The 20,080-nt window shown below is 39.2% G+C and overlaps 1 protein-coding gene across 2 annotated transcripts in view; it reads left to right on the top strand.

Moving 5' to 3' along the window:
* Positions 1-20,080, top strand: part of jakmip2 (janus kinase and microtubule interacting protein 2) — a 34,849-nt gene that overhangs the window by 2,144 nt on the left and 12,625 nt on the right. For both annotated transcript variants that reach the window (XM_032576950.1, XM_032576951.1), the window contains exons 2-12: positions 11,374-11,620; positions 11,737-11,991; positions 12,558-12,800; positions 13,118-13,327; positions 15,600-15,698; positions 16,379-16,525; positions 16,611-16,751; positions 17,285-17,341; positions 17,500-17,622; positions 17,731-17,859; positions 18,851-18,934. In XM_032576950.1, coding sequence (XP_032432841.1) covers positions 11,492-11,620; positions 11,737-11,991; positions 12,558-12,800; positions 13,118-13,327; positions 15,600-15,698; positions 16,379-16,525; positions 16,611-16,751; positions 17,285-17,341; positions 17,500-17,622; positions 17,731-17,859; positions 18,851-18,934 — 1,617 coding nt within the window. In that variant the 5' untranslated portion in view covers positions 11,374-11,491. The remainder of the gene's footprint in view (positions 1-11,373; positions 11,621-11,736; positions 11,992-12,557; positions 12,801-13,117; positions 13,328-15,599; positions 15,699-16,378; positions 16,526-16,610; positions 16,752-17,284; positions 17,342-17,499; positions 17,623-17,730; positions 17,860-18,850; positions 18,935-20,080) is intronic.

Genomic DNA, 20,080 nt, shown 5'->3' with positions numbered 1-20,080 from the left:
GCCGTAGTTCAACAGTTTTTCTATGAAATGTTCACATCCTGCAGCTTGGCTGGCAGCAGTGCTGGAAACTGTAACTCCTGCCATAAATATGGATACATTTATAAAGTAACAAATATTGGCAATATATCCACAATAATTAAAAATTCATAGCTGTACCACAATCACAAAACTGTTTTAGACCAAATACTTGCTGATGAAGGTGTTTATGAGTGGTCAAATTTAAGACATTTATAGATAACTGTCATCTATTTTTAAGATCTTTCGCAAAGGATTAAGTTATTGTAATAATCATCACTATTTTTTTTACTGAAATGTTGAAAAATTAACACGTTATTATAGAAACCTTAGATGAAAGAATGTGTTTAAAGTTTAAAATGAAAAAAATATATATTTATATTAAAAAACAAAGTAATATCAACAAATAAATAGATATTACCATTAGAGAATCCAGATTTCCATATCTGAAAGCTTTGTTTGTTGGAAACAGATTAATATATTGGCATTATAATGTCTGTGCATTGAACACAACAGGGCACATCTTCAGTTGAAGACCAAATCTAAAGGTTGCAGCTTCCATAGGAGCTGAACAGGATCCCAGCAGTTACAGGCCAGTTAAAGCCAGATATTCTGGAAACACCAGAGTGTTGAAGCAGCTTGTCATGTGATTCCTACCTGAATCCCTGATTGGACTTTTACTTCACAATCCTCTAGAAGCTGCACTTATCATGGAGGGTTGGACATCATTAATATGCAGAACTCTGAACAGTCAGATTCATTTTGCAGTCCACTCCTCATGGAGAGTCAGTGACTGCCATGGCTGACTGTGAAAGTCAGCATTTCTGTATTAAAACATTTGATCAAAAGTTTAGTCATTTTTAAGCCTAAATCTCTTGTTTACTTCATATCTTACACAGAACAAAACAACAATATGAACCTCAATAACTATATTCAAGTCCGTTTTGTTATAGATTTGCTCGTAGCGCCGTCATTCCAGACACATTTTGAGGTGGCATTGCTCTGTGAATGACCCATTACCCATTCTGTATTGATAATCCTGCACCAACACTTCCTTTGGTGGGTCATGGTATCAATGTGCTTCATGCTGCATTATTTCAGATGCACAAATTCACGCTGATATACAGTACAGACCAAAAGTTTGGACACACAGTTGTGTCCAAACTTTTGGTCTGTACTGTACGTGCTGCAGAGCATCACATGTACGTTCACATTCAGAGCCGAGAGAGAAAGAGTTGGGTCAGAAATGTTTGTCCTCTCTTGTCCCTGAATCGAATGAACCTGCTGAGCCACAGACTGTTATTTCAGTAACTGAATTAGTTACTGTATTTATCCTCTCATGCAATACAATCATCAGTGGGTGTTCTCCTTCACTATTCAAGTGTTCTTCATCATTTTTTTTCTTTGACTTTCTGGACAATATAGTAATGTGAACAGAGTAACTGGATGAACAGCTTGTAAAAATACAGCAAGATATCTAAAATATTATCTATTCATTCTATTGTTTTACTATCCAATGTAATTTGTATAGAGCTGCTTCCTTGACCCTCGGGGAAGCAGTGAACCTGGGATGCTCTACATGACTCACAGTCAGGGAAAGTCTGTTCCTGTGGTCAGTCTGCAGGTTGGGCCGGGATTCTGAGCAGGTTATAGTGAGAGTGGGGTGAAGACTGGGGTCACAAATAGAAATCTTAAATGCGGTGTGGATGTTCACCCCTAGACTTTCAACATCTGCCACAAATTACTAAATAGATTTAGGTTTAAAATCCATGTTCAAAATAGTTTTAGTAGCTTTAAATGGTTTGTGGTAAATTTACAGTAACTAATTTTGGCAATTCTCTCAAGAGTTCACAAATAATAAATGCACAGTTTAGGTTTGTCAATGTATCTGTTCGGCTCCTTCAGAGTTATCAGGCCTGTTTGAAACTTCTCTGATTAATTTGCTCCTTGCCTGGCCGTCAGTGTAGGCAGACGGCCAGGTCTTGGCAGGTTTGGAGTTGTGCCGCAATCTTTCCAATTTTAGGCGATGGATTAAGTTACGATGGATTAACTGGCCTGTCTGGTGTGTTTCTTGATTTTCACCTTGCTGTTTGTTTGAGGTCTTCACAGACCAGCTGTGTGCATATTAAAATAAAACTGTACGCTAATAGTCTATATTAAGTTATTTTTTTAGGGGTGACAGAGTAAAAACAGTGGATATATCTGCATGCTGCACTTTTCAGATTTCCATTTGTGAAAAAAGCTGCAATTGTAAAATTTTTCCTCCAATTCACAGCTACCTAGTTATTGTTGATTTGTCACAATCGATGTCTCACAAGAAACATTAAAATCTGTGGTTGTTTCATGACAAATTAAGAAAATGTTCATTTCAATCAATCCTTTGAACTTAATTTATTTTTTACAATGAGCCATTTACAATTAGTTAAGTAATGATCATAAGACCAATGTGTAATGTTTGAGTTTAGGTCCAACCTTGTGATGATCTCATGTGGATTTGGCTGTTTTAGGAGGATGTTGAGTGAACATGGGGGTGGAGGTGAATTATAGAAAGCTTCTTGCAGAATTGAAAATTAAACAGAATCTGGTCCTTTGACTGTTTCTGTTAAAAATGCAAATCTTCTAGTTAAAGATTATTAATTTTGGCTCAGTGCTCTTCTATTAAAATGCATTTGTCCTTGTAATGTCAAGAAACAGCCCAAACATCATGAGTTTGTTTTCATGTTTGCGTAGAACATCTTGACCAACTGAATCTATGATGACAATCTTAGATGGATAAACTAGAGGTGGTTATATACTTGTATATATATTTGTAGTTGACAAATTAAAGAACAATATGGAGCTTGTGATAAACAGATCAATCCAAAGTGATGGGATATCAAGATGATCAATGTTTTGAGAAAAAATGTCTGAAAGAATGAAGCAGAGAACCTGTTGAATGCTAAGAGTTCCCATTAAAAGTTGTTCCATATCCAGTAAGCTACTTCTGAAACTTCTCCTCTGATTGTTCAAAGTTTTTGGTAGATTTTATCCTCAGTTTTCTGTTGTTGACTCGTAGTGCCAGCCTTCTGCTGCTGTAGCCCATCTTCTTCATGTTTAGCATGTTGTCTGATCAGAAATATTATTCTTCATGCTCTGGTTGTAATAAAATCTTATCTGAGCCACAGCTGCTTTCCTGTTGTATCGAAACCAGTCTGCCCAGTTCAGTCTATTCTCTGCAAACCTGAGATGGTTGTGGATGAAACTCTTCAGGTTGTAAAATATTCAGACCAGCCCATCTGTTACAATCATGCCACCTGAGTCACTTAAAATCCAAACTCAGTTTGATTTTCTCCAAATGCCTAAAACTACTCTGACTATCTGTCATGTGGATCATTAGATTTATGTCTGTGTTGACAAGCAATTAAACATTTGTCCCTAATAAAGTGGCTGCTGAGTGTACTCTAAACACACACACTCTGAGAAAACTGAGCAGTGAACAATTCCACTTGTTCACTGCTCAAAAAGGGCCAAATAACAAATGATTAAAAAATATATTAAAGATAAATCTGAGAAAAGGCTGAAACTGAAACTGTTAAACTGAGGCTGCATTATGCAGTTTGCTCAGATTACGCCTGTGTTGGGATGAATTTGTTCATTTTACTAACCAGCATACGGATTCACAGTCCAGTCAGAAAACTGACTGTGACGTTAATCAGATTGACTGTGGCTTCCGGCATATTAATATCCAACCATGCTCTCAGAGTAGAATCTGAATTCATTGGGTAAAATGTAGGTTAATGCAGCATTAGTGGTTATGGTAAATTATGATTGGCTTTGCATGATTGTGGTGTAATCATCGGGTCTGGGTTGAATATGGCTTATTTCTTTCAACTTCTCCTATGTTATTTTTCAAAACCACAACTATTTTTGTACATTTAGTTTAGGATGAGCTGACAAATATTACATTTAAACCAGGAATAAAGACCATCTGCTGAACATGTTATGTGCTTGTGAACTCTCACCAAAAGAACCTGTTTGGGTTACAGACACACACACACGCCCACCCACACACACACACACACACAAGGTTGAAAGTTGTTTTCCTGCAGACTGTTTTGGATCCTTATCCTTGGTATAAAACCACTGTGTTCCCTCTGCCTGGTAGTGCTGTCATGCAGAACCGCTTCATTATTGATTGTCTTATAATCTCTCTGTGTTGTGCATTATATAGAAAATAAAGCTGACTGAGTGATTTCATCTAACAGTGCTCAGTAATTATTTTTTTCCACAACACCATATAATTACATAACCAAATTAAACAGTAAAATTAAAATAAACTGTTTTTGGTGCTGTTTGTATTGAGCACAATTTATGCATATTGATATGCATAATTTCATTTATCTTGAAGAACTCTAGTTATTCCTAGCTTTTCCAAATTTCATTCTAAACAAAAACACTAAGTAAAGGCAAGTAAAAAATATTGTATTAAATTAAAATTTGTAGTTTCAAATGAGCTCTCACTCATAACTGCTTATCTTTTATCATCTTTCATTTTAACCAATCACCTTTCAGTCTTTTACATTATATGTGTTGGTGATATAATAGTTGATAATTGTTAAAATAATTTAAGGATAATTTTCTTTACAAAAGCTCTGTATTTGTTAAATGAGTTGCATTTTAGCTACAAGTCTTGCTTTAATGTAAGGATCTAGTAACATGTTTGAAATTGTAAGCTTCTGGTTGAACCAACTCTTGGGTAACAGGATCTATTTTAGAAGCATCCGTAAGCTTTCCAACACTGATTTATTTCTGCAGTCCAACAGTTTATGTGGCCCTGTTCCAGATTATGACGAACACATCGAACTCCTTCCTGCAGCAGGTCCCACTGGTCTCCAGTTTGCATATTTTTGAATAGTTGATTATAAAATGCAATCAGAACATCCACAAACATTAACAGTCTCTTACAAAATCTTTACTTTGATAATTTTCAGAACTGAATTAGCTTTTTGAGTTCTAGTATTACACTTATCTTCATCTATATTTCTAAGTAAATCTTCAATAATTTTGTAAATCTTATTTTAACAATAAAATAAATTAAATATTATTAAAAAAGAGTATCATTTAATGCTAGCTTTGGACAAAACGTTTGGCTCCTTTTTTCCTCTTTTAATCTTCCGAGTCCTTGGCGAGCGACGGCGTTCTCCGTGGGCAACGTGCAGCGACCGCGTGCTGCTAAAACGAAACAACAACAAAGCGTGTTGACGTCACAGATCACAGAGTTTAATCTCATACAAAGCAATGAACAACAAAACTGCAGAGGAACAGAGATATGCATTTTTCATAAGAATAAAGACACACAAGGGGAAGACAGACAAACACAAAACAAATACAAAAAGGCAAAAATAGCGGCCGCTCTCTCTCTTTTTTTTTTCTCTGCGTGCTCCGTGTACGTAATTTTTATACCAAATAGGTGTTTCCCTATTTAATTTATGCATTCTAGGCGTTCCGTTCTTTGACCTATTAGAAACTTCGTAGGGACTCAGAAAACTCCCCTCAATCTACGCAAAGATCAAAAGACCATCTGCCTTCTACCGAGACAAAAGAGCAGATAGCTGGCCCTGACCCCCTGTGGCTCCCACGGTCATTCTGAGTACAGAACGACCTGAGATACAATCTCACAGATACCTGAGAAATCTAAAGTCTCTGTCTCCCAAGGAAAATGCAAATTTTATGGCTTCGCCTGTGGCCTGGCCTCACAGTGGGGGTCCCATTGAGAGATCTCCCTTAATCAGCATTTGGTTCCTGTGTCTCTGACTGTTTACCCCTCTGGTTTAGTTTTAAATGCTTAACACAAACCTGTTCAAAATAAGAGTGTTCCATATATCTTTTAAGATTAACTGTATTAAGCATTAAAATAATCATATTTCCTTAACAATATTAAATGAGTAAATTTAGTGGAAATATCCAATGAGATTTTTGCATTGCTGTTTTAAATAATATCACTCTAAGTTACTGAATGTTTGGGCTAAAAAAAAGTGCTTGTATGTTTTACTTCACCTGAGAGAAATATTTTTTCTCTGGTTGTTTCATTTGATTCTGAAGTCAGGTCAAACATCTAACTAAGAATTGCACCGCGTTGCTGCGCTACAGCAGCAACGAACTTCTGGACCTTTGGAGCTACAATTTTGACTATGATCGCCGATCTCCGACTCATCCCAGAACAGAACAGAGATCTCCAGAACACCGGAGGCTGCTCACTTCTGCCGGCCGGGTGGAAGTGTACGCAGGCCGCGACGAGAACGTAAACAAAGGCGAGGTAAGCGTGGAGGGGTGCGAGCTAGGCTAAAGCTAACACCACACCGGCTCCCTTTACCCAGCATTTTCCTCGCCAATGTCCGTTCTCTGGCTAATAAAATGGATGAGTTACGACTATCCATCACGAGTGACAGACGGATTATGGACTCAAATGTCATGTTTTTCACCGAAACATGGCTAAACAACAGCTGCCCGGACAATGCTATCCAGCTAAGTGGACGCCACACACACCGAGCCGACAGGACAGCAGATGACTCCGGCAAGACCAGAGGCGGAGGTTTGTGCATTTATATTAACAAAGCTTGGTGCACAGACTCTGCTACTACCGAGAGTCACTGCTCACAGAATGTGGAGTTTTTAATGGTCAAATAAAGACCTTATTACCTCCCAAGGGAATTCACCTGGATCATCCTCACTGCCCCCCCCGGATGCTAATGCCAAGCTAGCCATGAAAGAACTCTATGCGGCTATTAGCAAACACCAAACCAAATACCCCGAGGCTGCTTTTATTGTTGCAGGTGATTTCAATCACTCCAACTTGAAGACAGTTCTTCCCAGATTCCACCAACATGTCTCCTGCCACACCAGAGGAGACAAAGACCCTGGACCATGTCTACTCCAATCTGGCTGGAGCCTACAATGTGACACCCTCCCCAACATCGGACAATCAGACCATCTCTCCCTGTTCCTCACACCTCGGTACTTGCCACTCATCCAACGTGTGAAACCTACCGTGAGGACAGTAAAGGTGTGGCCAGAGGGCTCAGACACTGTGCTCCAGGACCGGTTCAGGAATACAGATTGGACTATTTTCCACCATACAGACTTGGATCAGTACGCCTCATCTGTTCTGAACCATATTTCCACCACCATAGAACGTGTCTCCACCTACAAACGCATTACCATGTACCCCAACCAGAAACCCTGGATGAACCGAGACGTTCGTCTCCTGCTGAAGGCCCGCAACATCGCCTTCAGGTCAGGGGATGCACAGACTTACAGTGCAGCCAGGGCTGAGCTGAAGAAGGGAATCAAGAAGGCCAAACACCACTACAAAAGGAAGGTGGAGGATCATTTTTCTAACTCCAACCCCCGACGTATGTGGCAAGGCCTTCAGATTCTCACAGACTACAAGAACCCCAATACCACCCCCGCTTCTACTGATGTCTTCTTTCTCAACGAACTTAACAACTTCTATGCTCGTTTTGAGAGAGGGAATACCACAACTGCAACCAAAGCAGCTACCACCCCAGGCCAACAGCCACTGACTTTCCTCCCCACTGACGTAGGAGCGGCTCTGAGCAGGATAAAATCCCACAAGGCTGCGGGTTCTGATGGCATACCTGGACGTGTCCTCAGAACTTGCTCTGGGGAGCTGGCAGGAGTGCTGACGGACATCTTCAACCTGTCCCTGGACCACGCTGTGGTACCGACCTGCTTCAAGTCTACCTCCATTGTCCCAATCCCCAAGAATCCCAACCCAACCAGACTCAATGACTACCGCCCGGTAGCCCTTACCCCCATCATTACCAAGTGCTTGGAGCGGCTGGTCCTAGCACACCTCAGATCCTGTCTCCCCCCCACACTAGACCCCCACCAATTTGCATACAGGCAGAACAGGAGCACAGAGGATGCAGTCTCAATAGCGCTGCACTCTGTCCTTTCTCACCTGGACAGTAAGAACACTTACGCCAGACTGCTGTTCTTAGATTTTAGTTCAGCATTCAACACTGTCATCCCATCACAACTCATTACCAAACTCACAGACCTCGGCATCAGTTCACTCATGTGTAACTGGTTGCTCGACTTCCTGACCAGTCGACCTCAACATGTCCGGCTGGACAACCACTTCTCATCCACCATCATCATAAACACCGGAGTGCCACAAGGCTGTGTGATGAGTCCCTTCCTCTACTCCCTCTTCACCTACGACTGCAGACCTGTCCACGGCTCTAACGCCATCATCAAGTTCGCAGACGACACCATGGTGATCGGCCTCATCAGAGATAATGACGAGGCCGCTTACAGGGAGGAGGTAGACCGTCTGGCTGAGTGGTGCGACAAAAACAACCTGCAGCTGAACACCGAGAAGACCAAGGAGCTTATCGTGGACTTCAGGAGGAACGCTGACCCACATCCACCCATCCACATTAAGGGGACAGTGGTGGAGCGTGTGGACACCTTTAAGTTCCTAAGAGTCCACATCTCCAAGGACCTGACTTGGACGACCAGCTGCTCCAAACTCATTAAGAAGGCGCATCAGCGCCTCTTCTTCTGTATATATTGTTATTATTATTATTGTGTGTTTGCTTATTTTTACTGTATATATTTGACCTTTTGCACGGGAGCTGCAATGGAAATTTCGTTGAATTCTGTTCAATGACAATAAATGCTATCTATCTATCTATGAGGACCCTGAGGAAGAACCACCTGTCCTCAGAGATCCTCACGAACTTCTACCGCTGCACCATTGAGAGCATCCTCACCAACTGTATTACAGCTTGGTACGAGAACTGCTCTGTCTCCGACCGGCAGGCGCTGCAGAGGGTGGTGAAAACTGCCCAGTATATCGCCGGGGCACCGCTCCCTGCCATCAAGGACATCTACAGGAAGCGGTGTTTGAAAAGGGCCGGGAAAATCACAAAGGACTCCACTCACCCAGCACACACACTCTTTTCCCTCCTGCCCTCTGGGAGGTGTTACAGAAGCCTAGGGACCAGAACCACCAGGCACCGGAACAGCTTCTTTCCCACAGCTGTCACGCTTTTGAACGCCTCCTGACATAAAACATAAACTATAAGGACTGTACTCCCCTATCCTCTCATACAACAATAACACACGGACTGTCCTCACACACACATCACGGACTGTTTTCTTCACACCCACATACAATATGTAAATTTGATCTGCCATTATTTATCTTGTATTAATCCATTCCCTAACATTCTTGTATATTCTGTATATTCTGTATAATCTGTAATCTGTACATATAGCTCCCATATTTATATTTATCCACAATATCTATATCTTTTTGCTATAACCCCGTATAGTCCATACATACATAGTCTTGTACATCTGTAAATAAATATTTATATCTCGTAGAGCACTTCTGGATAGATGCAAATTACATCTCGTTGCTTGTACTTGTGACAGTGCAATGACAATAAAGTTGAATTCTATTCTATTCTATTCTAACTTCTGGTTAGAAATGCATTTATCAGACTTCATTGGACTGTACCAGTTTTGTTTAAAGTACGATCTGCTGATTCAAATTGACTTTGATTCTGATGTTTTTATCAAAGTACAATGAAGCTAATCTGTGGAGCAGCACTGCTGCCTCCTTCAATATCACTGATTTTCCTCAAACAGGACACAATGGCTTCATAAGATGAATTCCACTTATGCATCAAAATGTGTTCCCAACCTGTATCAGATTTGTACTAAACTCAAAACAAAGTGCTGTACATTTACTCCTTCCAATTGACTGGTGTGTCACTGCTTCTGATGATAATTGTTGAGAAAACTGAACTCATAAGTGCAAGAAATTACAACGGCGTGATTTAACAGACATAGCTGACGGCTAAACAAAGTGTCTGAGCTTATTTTGTAAAAGCTGGCACTTTTTAATAATACTGCCAAGTGCAAGAAATGTTATATTAACTTTTTACTCCTACACTGGGGGATTATATTTTGTGCTGGGTGACTTAATTGAAGGATTGTTTTCAAACCAGAACCTTTGAAACGACGAGGTTCTGAAAGTTTTGAGCCTTACAATTCAGAGCAAATTCACCAACTGCAAGAACATTAAGCCACACTGAAGGTATTACCTATTTTCTAATGTACATTGTGCCATTTTGTATCATAGTAAAGTATGTTATCATCAGCTATTATAAGAATATTGTATATATCAAAAACAACTTGAAAGAAATTTGACGTCACATTATCGCTGTCTAGAAATTGGCCTCTGTCTCTTTAAGAAGTTTTGACTCCTCATTGAGGACGTCGTCACAACGATGCTGCTCCATTGATGCAGTTTTAAGTTGTTCTTCGAAGCGTTGTAGTTTCTATGTTAAGCGCAGCCATGATGTAAAAGCTGAAAACAACTGAAAAACCTGAAAATTTTAATTTACATTGAATGAGACAGCATGATTTAAAAGGTCACACTGGATATGTGAGGAAGACTGCCAGGAAATGGAGTGGAATCAAAATTGACTCAAGCAACTGTTCAGCACCTGTCAGGATAATTGTATGAGCAACAGAAAAATACTAATCTCCTAAATGCAAGGTGCGGGTCCCTCTTCATATCACGTTCCCCTTTCGGCTCAACCTTTCTGTGAAAGTTCTGTGCCAATTCTCCAATTTGAAAGGGTCACACAGAAACCCAGAGCTTATTTACACATTAATCAATGTCACCCATTTGCTTCAAGGTTCATTTTGAGTGACTGATGGCTGATTTTCACGTTTCTCTGTGAGTCTGACTCTAACAGGCTGTCAGATGTTTCATGGATGAGTCAATATTTTCTCACCTTTCATTCTGTCCTCAAGATATAATTTTGTAATCTCAGCTTTAGCTTGTCTGATCTTTGTAACTTTGGTAACATCAGAATCTTTAATGTTGATCATGAATGACGTGATCTTCAAATATCTTCTCTGTTCACTCACACATGGTGAACATGAAACGGAGATCTTATCAAGGTGGATTGGTATTAGATTAATTACACATATCTCTTAAACTCTTAAACACATTTTAGCATAGCACCACCACAAACTTCAATAAACTGCGATTTTAGTGTTGATTGATAGACCAACACAAAGATGTGTGTATTCATGGAGTGACTGGAAGATTTCAAAAGGTTTGTGCTGTGTATGTTTGTATTAAAGCCTTTCTTATTCTGTATTTTGTACAATCACCTTTTGATGAAATTATAGCTCCCAATATTTTAGGCTGTCTCTAACCAGCTCTGCAGAGGGGAATGATCTTTCATTTTTCTTTTTATTAAAGCTCAATCTCAGATTAAATTGAAAGCATCTTTCAAGAACTGTTTTTTATTATTACCCCCACAGCCCTAAAGTCTAACAGGAGAATGAGGAGGAGGAGGAACTGGAAATCTCAGGAACAACTTGGAAGGTTTCTCTAGAGTCTCAATGAAATCTACAAGAGCGGTTCTCTAGACTGTTACTGATGGCTAAGAAAGGTCGTACGAAGGGCGAGAAGCCTGAAGCCCTGATTTCTGCCTTACAAGCAGCCAATGAAGATCTCAGGTCCAAACTAACTGACATCCAGATAGAGCTGCACCAAGAGAAATGCAAGGTACAGTCAAAATTACACCAAGCTCTACACCTTAATGTGACTTATTTTACTTTGCAAATTCTAAAGGAAAGGAAAATAAAAAAATTATCCAATAAATTCCTCTTTTCCTGCTTCAGGTAAGCAAGCTGGAACGAGACAAGGTGCAAGAGGTAAAGCGGGTGCGAGAGCAGGAGCAGCATCGCCACACTGCCATGTTGACGGAGCAGCGGGCCAAATGGCACGAAGAGAAGCAGAAAGAGCAGCAGGCGCTCAGGGAAAACCTGACACGGCAGCATGAGCAGGAGCTGGCACGGCATGCCAAGATCAAGGACCAAGAGAACCAACGGCTCAAAGCCGCCCTGAACGCCATTCGAGATGGCAGTGGAGAAAAAGTGAGTTTATATACCAGCATTCTTCAAGTTTTCCTTTTTAATGATGCCCAAGTATGTGGATCTTATGTGAAAGAAAGAATAATAAATAGAAGGCTTCATAGACATATTGTGATTTATCGAGGGAGGAAGAGAAGTGCTCTCACCCTCTCTAGGACATGAAGAGCACTCCAAGGCTTTTCATGGCCTACAGAGGGTAGTTCCCTAAGTGACCACTTGTGACAAAAAATTTTTAATAAATCCAAAATAAAATTCTGCAGCCAGAACATTTCATATGACTGCGTCTCCAGGAAAGCGTGCTTTATATCAGCCATGCAGTGCAAGTCTTACTTTTCTCCACATAAGCCATTGTTTTACTTGTTAAGACACTTATTTAAGCTGTCATCCTCCATTTATTGTAGTGCCTTTGGTTTTTGATTGGCATAACTCAGATTGTGTCTAAAAGGGGGATTTAAAAATTGATCTGCCGAACAAGTAAAAAGTAAAGCAAAAAGAAATAAAAAATGGCGGTCATTACAGAAGAAAAATGGAATCCTTTTTTTAATAAAACATGTTTCATTCCTCTTCAGGTGCGCACAGCGCTGACCCTGGAAGCCAGAGAGGAGGCCCGGCGTTTCTTCGACCAGGAGAGAGTGAAGCTCCTGCAGGAGATAGTGGAGCTGAAGAACACCAAGAAGCAGACCGACGAGGCTCTGAGCAACATGATCCAGGCAGACAAAATGAAGGCCGGAGACCTGCGAGTCGAGCATCAGCAGCATCAGGAACAAATCTCTAAAATCAAGTGGGACTGTGAGAGGGACGTCCGCAGGCTGGTATGCACTGACAGTGATTTAGTAAATAGGGAGCCAAACAAAGCCAGGAATGAGAAAAGTGATTCAGTTTCCATCAATTCGTGTGAGCCAGTCCAGTTATGTAAGCTAGCTCTGAGCCTGCAGTTTCCCAGAATGATCTGCAGGTTTATGGGATTCCTACTTATCTTTGAAGCATTTTGTATCATGATGGGTTGCCTTGATTTATATTGTATTTTAATGTTTCAAAACAGCTGAACAGTGATGTTTTCAATAACAACATTATTCATATGTCACATAAGACTCCTTCCACTCAATAATTTCCTTTTCTCTCACAAAAGGTGGATGAAATCAAATCTAAAGACCGCACCATTTTCTCTCTGGAGAAGGAGCTGGAGTCCACCGCTGGCTGCCTGCAGAAGCTGCAGCTGCAGAAAGACGCCCTGGATGAACAACTGTTCCTCGTTAAAGAGGCAGAGTGCGGCCTGGGAAGTCCAAAAAGGGAAATCCCAGGAAGAGCTGGCGACGGCGCAGAGCACTGTGGAAGCCCTGTAAGCGGAAAAGTTCATTTTTAGAATTTTAATAAAGAGCTGACTTACTGTAAGTATTATCAAAAACAAACTGATCTCAATTGGCTTTATGGAAACAAAAGATTCAATTATGTAATAATGTCAGGTCTAAATACCTATTAGAGACAATTTAAACAAACACAAGAAAGACAAAGAGAGTTAGATTCTTATATACTCGCGAGGAGAGCAGACAGAGATGTTTCCAGTTACAAATCTCCAAACTACTCTGGAAACACATCTCCCGCTCCCTCCATTTTATTGCTTTTCAGGGGACTCTAATACATTGGGCGCTTGCAGCTTAAAAAAGGGAGGGTCAACACACAGCTGCAGCGCTAATAACTTTTACTGTTTAGACATATATTATCTACAATCTAAATCCTTCTTGTTCCAGTTGAAATACCAGACACGGCCAGTAAAACAAGCTGTATATCACACAGGAGAGCAGAGTTTATTGCTGGGCAATAAACTCTACTAGAAGAGTTGTCCCCGCTTATCTCTGGCTTTGCTGATGGCATCTCAAGGAAGTCACAGGGAGGAATCAAAGTTATTTAACACACAGAGACATTACTTAGAATAGAGGAAAAAGAGAAAAAGCATATATTTAAACATTATCTAAATGTTACTACAAGGCTACATGATACAACGAATATTTGATAATTACTAAAAATACAATTTATCCAACAAATACCACAAAGGAAACAAGAATACCGTAGTCTTCTGGACAAAGGTAGAAAGTAATTTTCAAGATTAAATGTCCTAGTTTATGACAGTTAGAAAATTTTCTAATGAAAAAGATTGACTGAAACAAAACCCTCTACAGAGTGGAGATTTTTAAAAGATTATAGGGATTCCACAGGATTTTAGCGTCCAAGACTGTGGAGCAAAGTATGACAAAGAAAGCATAAAGCTCCAGGCTGAACATCCATTTATATCTAAACACATTAAACCCAAAGGAATTTATATCCCTGGCATATTTAGGTTTAGTATAATCTTTTCATTTTGCCTCTATGGTCATCTGACAGGAAGTAATATTAACATTTTAAACCTGACTCTGATGGAGACGCTGAGAAGGAGCCAAAAGTTTAGTGAGGGCAATGAGTCCTTTCAACACGTGAACTTCTGCACCAAAACAAGTTCACCAAACACCAGAGAAAACATGAAAAAAGCTGCATGAAAAAAATTGCTTTCACCTTTTTTCTTACCTTTAATGAGAAGACTGCCCTCTTGTCAGTTTTAATATTTTGATGATAATGTTATGTCTGGCGTATGTCTGATTTTAAACTGTTATAAAACCTCTACATTTTGACCGGTGTGTACAATTGGCATGATGTCAGAATTTTCAACCTTGATTATGATTGTTAGAAAAATATTTTTCATTCTTCTGTACTCTTGTACTATGACCAAGAAAGATACTGTAAGTGCTGAACATCAGTGATCAGGTCTGCAGTTGACGCACGGATAGTTACAGCATTAAATACATGGAAGACTTTTAATAATGTTTCCTCAATTTTAAGGATGGGTGGTGTTTTCTGATTTTGTCTTCTACTTCTTTAGCTACTTACACCCCATAAGGAAAACAGACAGTAAAGTCTGTTTGTAGGTCATGTTTCAGTTAAATCCATCATTAAACAAGGACAGCATGGAAGATTTAGCTTTTAAATATGAGGCAGTTTATGGGGATTATTTTATGTTTTACATTCCAGCCTGAAACTTCTGTGTTTAATCAGGGTCATATGTGCTGGACCAACGCAAAATAGCACATAGTGTAGATGTGAAGAGGAATAAAATGGCTTATGGCTTTTTCTCTTCTTCTTCTACACATAAATATCTGAAAAATGTTTCAAGTATGTGTGTATTCACCACACCTGAGTCATTACTGCAATAACAGCTGCAAATCTTTTTGGATACCGCTAACAGTTCCTCACATCCTGAGGATGAAAATTCAGCTAATTTTTAATGTAATTTTTATTTTTGGGTTATAAGGATGGAGGTGCTGAATGTAAATCTACTTTTCACACATTTATTTTAAAAATAATTTGGCTCATGTGTCTCTTTCTACCATAAATCACAATTTCACACAACTTTGAAATTATCTGCAACATAAAGCCCTGGTAAGATACATTAAAGTTTGAGGTTGCTTAGTAGCAAATGTGAAGTTTTGAAAATTTCTGCAAATCCCTGTTTCTTCAACACATCAGTTTATGATAAAAAAAATATCCTTCTCATATTAAATCTGTGCTTTTTGTTGTTTCAGGACCTGCGAAGAAATCAGCGGCGAATTGCTGAACTTAATTCAACCATTCGCAAGTTGGAGGATCGAAACTCGTTGCTGGTGGATGAGAGAAATGAACTAGTATGAAGAAACAGTTAATTTTGTTTTAAAACTAAAAGTAGAGAGTTTTCTTCTCACTAACACATTACTCTAAACTTTGATAACTTTGGTAAGGGAAGATAACCAAAATCGTTCATATTTATTATATGCCATAAAACTATACATGGATATTTTATTAGATGTTTTTATTGCTTTCCTTCATAAGGATGCTATGGCAATTTAAACTTATGATGGCTCAGTTCACAACATTTAAGGCAGAAATGTGAATTCCTTTTACGGTAGCGCCTCACACAGCTTTCTTGTGTAATATTTTAGAAAAATCTAAATAAGTCAGTCAAGATGTAAAGAAGAGAATTTAGACCTGGTTCATCATCAGGTACAATGTCCAGATGTCCAAGGGTTAAACATTCATCTGTTATATCATTAAGACGGGATCACTTCAGAAAAATAATGGGATCATTAATAAAGAACAATACGTGAATATACAGAGGAAACTTCTTCAATCAACCAGGAAGTTAAAGCTGGAATACAAATGTGTCTTTAATATGAACAACAATTCTAAGTTTCTAAAAATTGCTAAATATACTGGCAATTAGCAAATTGAACAGATTTTGGTCATTTTAAATGATATTGAACAGGGAAAGCTTAGACTAACCTGTTTGCTGTGCCACATGTCTGACCACCATTTTCTTTTCTAACAGTTGAAGCGAGTTAGAGAGTCTGAAAAGCAGTGCAAACCCCTACTGGACAAGAACAAGCTGCTGAATAAGAGGAACGACGACTTGACTCAGAACATTCAGAAACTGGAGGAGAAGCTGAAGAGCCTGACAAAGGAGAACCTTGAAATGGTCAGCAAGGTCACATCACCGTCAGTGTTTATAATGGATGATCAGCAGTTACACATAGTGACCTTTGTTATTACTGTGTGTGCAGAAGGAGAGGATAGGCTCCCATCCTCCTCTGAAGAAGCTGAAGTCCCTTAATGACCTGGACCAAGCACATGATGACCAGGAAATAGCCTTCCTCAAACTTCAAGTGTTGGAGCAGCAAAGCATGATTGATGAACTAACAAGAGTATGTTTACTCTGTTTGTCTGTGAAAATGTCTTTTTGACAGACAAACCAAAATGTACGCTGAGAACAAAAATACAGCTGAGTAATAAAATAGCATTTTCATTTCAGGATTTCTTCAAAAGAAAAGTTTGCTGAAATCCCTTATAATTCTTATTTGTTTTTATTTTTTTATTGACATAGAATCGGTCTGATGATCTAACTAACCAGGGTCATACAGTACAGACCAAAAGTTTGGACACACCTTCTCATTGAATTCAATGAGAAGGTGTGTCCAAACTTTTGGTCTGAACTGTATGTGCTGGACCAATTGGACTAATTGCCCAATTTTCTGAACTTCTCTGGAGTGTTTCCAGCTTAAATGTTTCCCTGGTGTCCAGAATACAAACAATAAAGTATAGCACAGCAGTTTATGAGTGATAACACATTGTTTTTATATTGATTCCATGTCTCATCAATCATTCAGTGTTCAGCAGTTCATACAACTATTGCATTGATGTAACTTTATTTGTACTGCTATCTGTGTCCTGTTTCCAGGATCGTGAAAAACTGCTGCGAAAGAAGAGGCATAAAAGAAGTTCAAGACCAGTGAAGGTTGCAAATTATTATTATTTTTTTAATCAAAAAGAATAATAATATATCAGTATTTTTAGCAGTGTGTTGGCCTTTTCATGCTAAATATTTCAGTCAGCTATTTAGAAACACTGACAGAAAAACCTACTGTTGGAAAAACAAGCTGTGTTTCTGTGCAGAGACACATCGTAGTAGACACCTTCTTTGGCTACGATGAAGAGTCGATGGACTCTGAGTCTTCTTCAGTGGCGTCGTTTCGGATGGACAGAACCCCAGCTACTCCTGATGAAGACATGGCCGATGTAAGACCTTGTGTTCACAAATTAATGTAATTATTGTAAACATTAGCAAAACCCTGAGATATTAATCCTTAAAATTATAATTCTTTTTCCATGTGTGTGTCAAACCAGGGGCTCGCAAATGAGGAATCTGAGTTACGTTTTCGCCAGCTGACCAGGGAATACCAGGCCCTTCAACGAGCCTACGCCCTGCTGCAGGAACAGAAGGGAGGCATTCTGGATGCAGAGATGGAGGCCAAGGTACCACAAACTGCACCTGATGGCCACGTTCACTTTAGTGGGAGAGTAATTATTGACCAGATTTATAATGTAATTTATCTAATTCTGTATTTAGTCTTTGTGAAAAGGCAAAACACCCTCTCTTCAATTCCTAAAGGAACATATACAGTACATTGCTCATTGCTTTTAGTTTGCAATAGTTCTATTTATTTTCATGTTCAAAATTAAGAAATATATTAAAAAGCGTGAAAGAAAACAGGAACCCTTTAGAGCAAGAACTTTTAGAGAGAGATGGATATTGATTTAATACAATCTGACAAAATGACCAAATTTGTTATATGAACAGAGGAAACAAAAAGTAAAAATATCTGTCCCAGTTTGTGGTCGTATTTTTGGTCATCTTCCCTCAACTTCAGCTGGAAGAAAACTAAGACTGGAGTCCAAATGTGAAATGTTCAGTAAGAATACATGAAAATCAAAGCCTTTAGACACATTTTTTAATCATTAGGACCAGTGAAGTAAAGCTAAAGTTAGAGGATTTGTAGATATTCTCTTATCATGACTTTTGCAGTCATGTTCTTTGATAAGGTGGCAGCTTTTAGATTATAATTAGGATTGGGTATTATTATGGAAATAAGGTATTCTAGCCTTGAACTTGTGAAAGTCTTTTATTCTTAGATGGCTGTGGGTGTTTAAAATGAGGAAAGTATTTTGGATTCTTCTTGTGGATTTGCAATATGGGAGAACAAACCTTGCATAAAAATAAACATTGTTTCAGTATATTATTCATGTGCTGTATATATGTCTTCTTTTCTTTTCCTGACTTCTGCACATACCTAATGGCAAAATGTTCATAGGTGTTAAAATACTTGTTTGCACAAAAGAAATGCAGTGAACAGAGGCTTGGCCCCAGGTTCTAACAGGTCTGAACACGAGGAAAGATGACACAAAACTATTTTCTTGGAAAAATTAATTTACTACATAAAAGAGTTTGGCTTTGCTAATGTTTCAGGCTCATGAGCAACTGCAATCAGACGTGCTGCGGTATAAAGCCAAGATAGAGGACCTGGAGAAGGAACTAACCTTGAAGGGACAGGTGAGAACAACGTAATTAATGTTACTGGCGTTTATGCATTTGCCTTGTAGCAGAGTCTACATTTAAAAAAAATAGAAGGTGTAAATCTCGCGCCAGGCCGTACCCATATCCACAGCAGGTCTCCAAGATGAACAGCCTCTGGCATGTTGGATGAAGGGAGTTATGGGAAGTCAGCAAGTCAGATCTGTAACTTTGGGAGAAAGTGAGTTCATGAAAAAGTGCATCATATTACTCTTTAAGCTATGTGACTGAAGCCAGGTCATAGTGAGTTGGACCGTAGAGTAATCTCTCTTGGCAGCTATCTTTTTATTTTAATAATGTATGTTAAGACAAAAGCAGCCTTCATACCAAAAAGGAAACGTATGAATTACTCTTAATCATCAACTTAATAGACTAACATAAAGCAGTGCACACTTTCATCCGGGATCACCCAGTATTTAGCTGTACTTACTTTCCAACCGTCTCTGACCAGTTTTCCTCTCTCTAATATTGGATAACCAGTCCAGAGCGTGATACTTTCACCATGAGGAATGTATGTTTATGATGATGTACAGAGAACTAGATACATATAGTATATTTTGGTTTTATTGGACCAAAGCATCTTCATTCTGAATGTTTTTTTAAAGGTTTTATTGGCAGCAGTTGCATTTATTTGATAGTGAATTTACAGGAAAGTGGGCAATGAGAGAAGGGGGAAGACATGCAGCAAAGGTCAGCAGGCTGGGAATTGAACTTGCGACAGCAGGCCTGTCCTCTCCTAGCGTTAGTAAAGGCCTTAAGCAGGGGTTGTGCTTAACCTTCTTTCACATCCTGTCAGGTAAGTTGGAGGGGCATGAAGGCAGGCGAACAGTTTCTCATTTGATGATGGAATCAACATGCCTATGCAAGATACATACATCATGTCATATTGTTTTGCAACCCAACTCTGCCTTAAACTTCTCCACTTCTTTACCCATGATCTGTTCCTCAGTCTAAGGCTCCTCAACCAAACCTCTGAGGGCCCCACAGACACATAGGTGGCCCCTACTGATCAGGGGATCTTTGAAGTGTCAGAGTGAAGGAAGCTTATACTTTTCTTCATTTACCAGCTATTTACTTTAAAACGGTAAAGTGACAACATGAACAAAGACTTTTAAAAAAATTAAA

Source organism: Xiphophorus hellerii, chromosome 11, assembly GCF_003331165.1.
Source record: "Xiphophorus hellerii strain 12219 chromosome 11, Xiphophorus_hellerii-4.1, whole genome shotgun sequence".
In the NCBI taxonomy this organism is placed as follows: domain Eukaryota; kingdom Metazoa; phylum Chordata; class Actinopteri; order Cyprinodontiformes; family Poeciliidae; genus Xiphophorus; species Xiphophorus hellerii.
The sequence above is the reverse complement of the archived record's forward strand: the minus strand, read 5'-3'. Positions and strand labels throughout refer to the sequence as shown.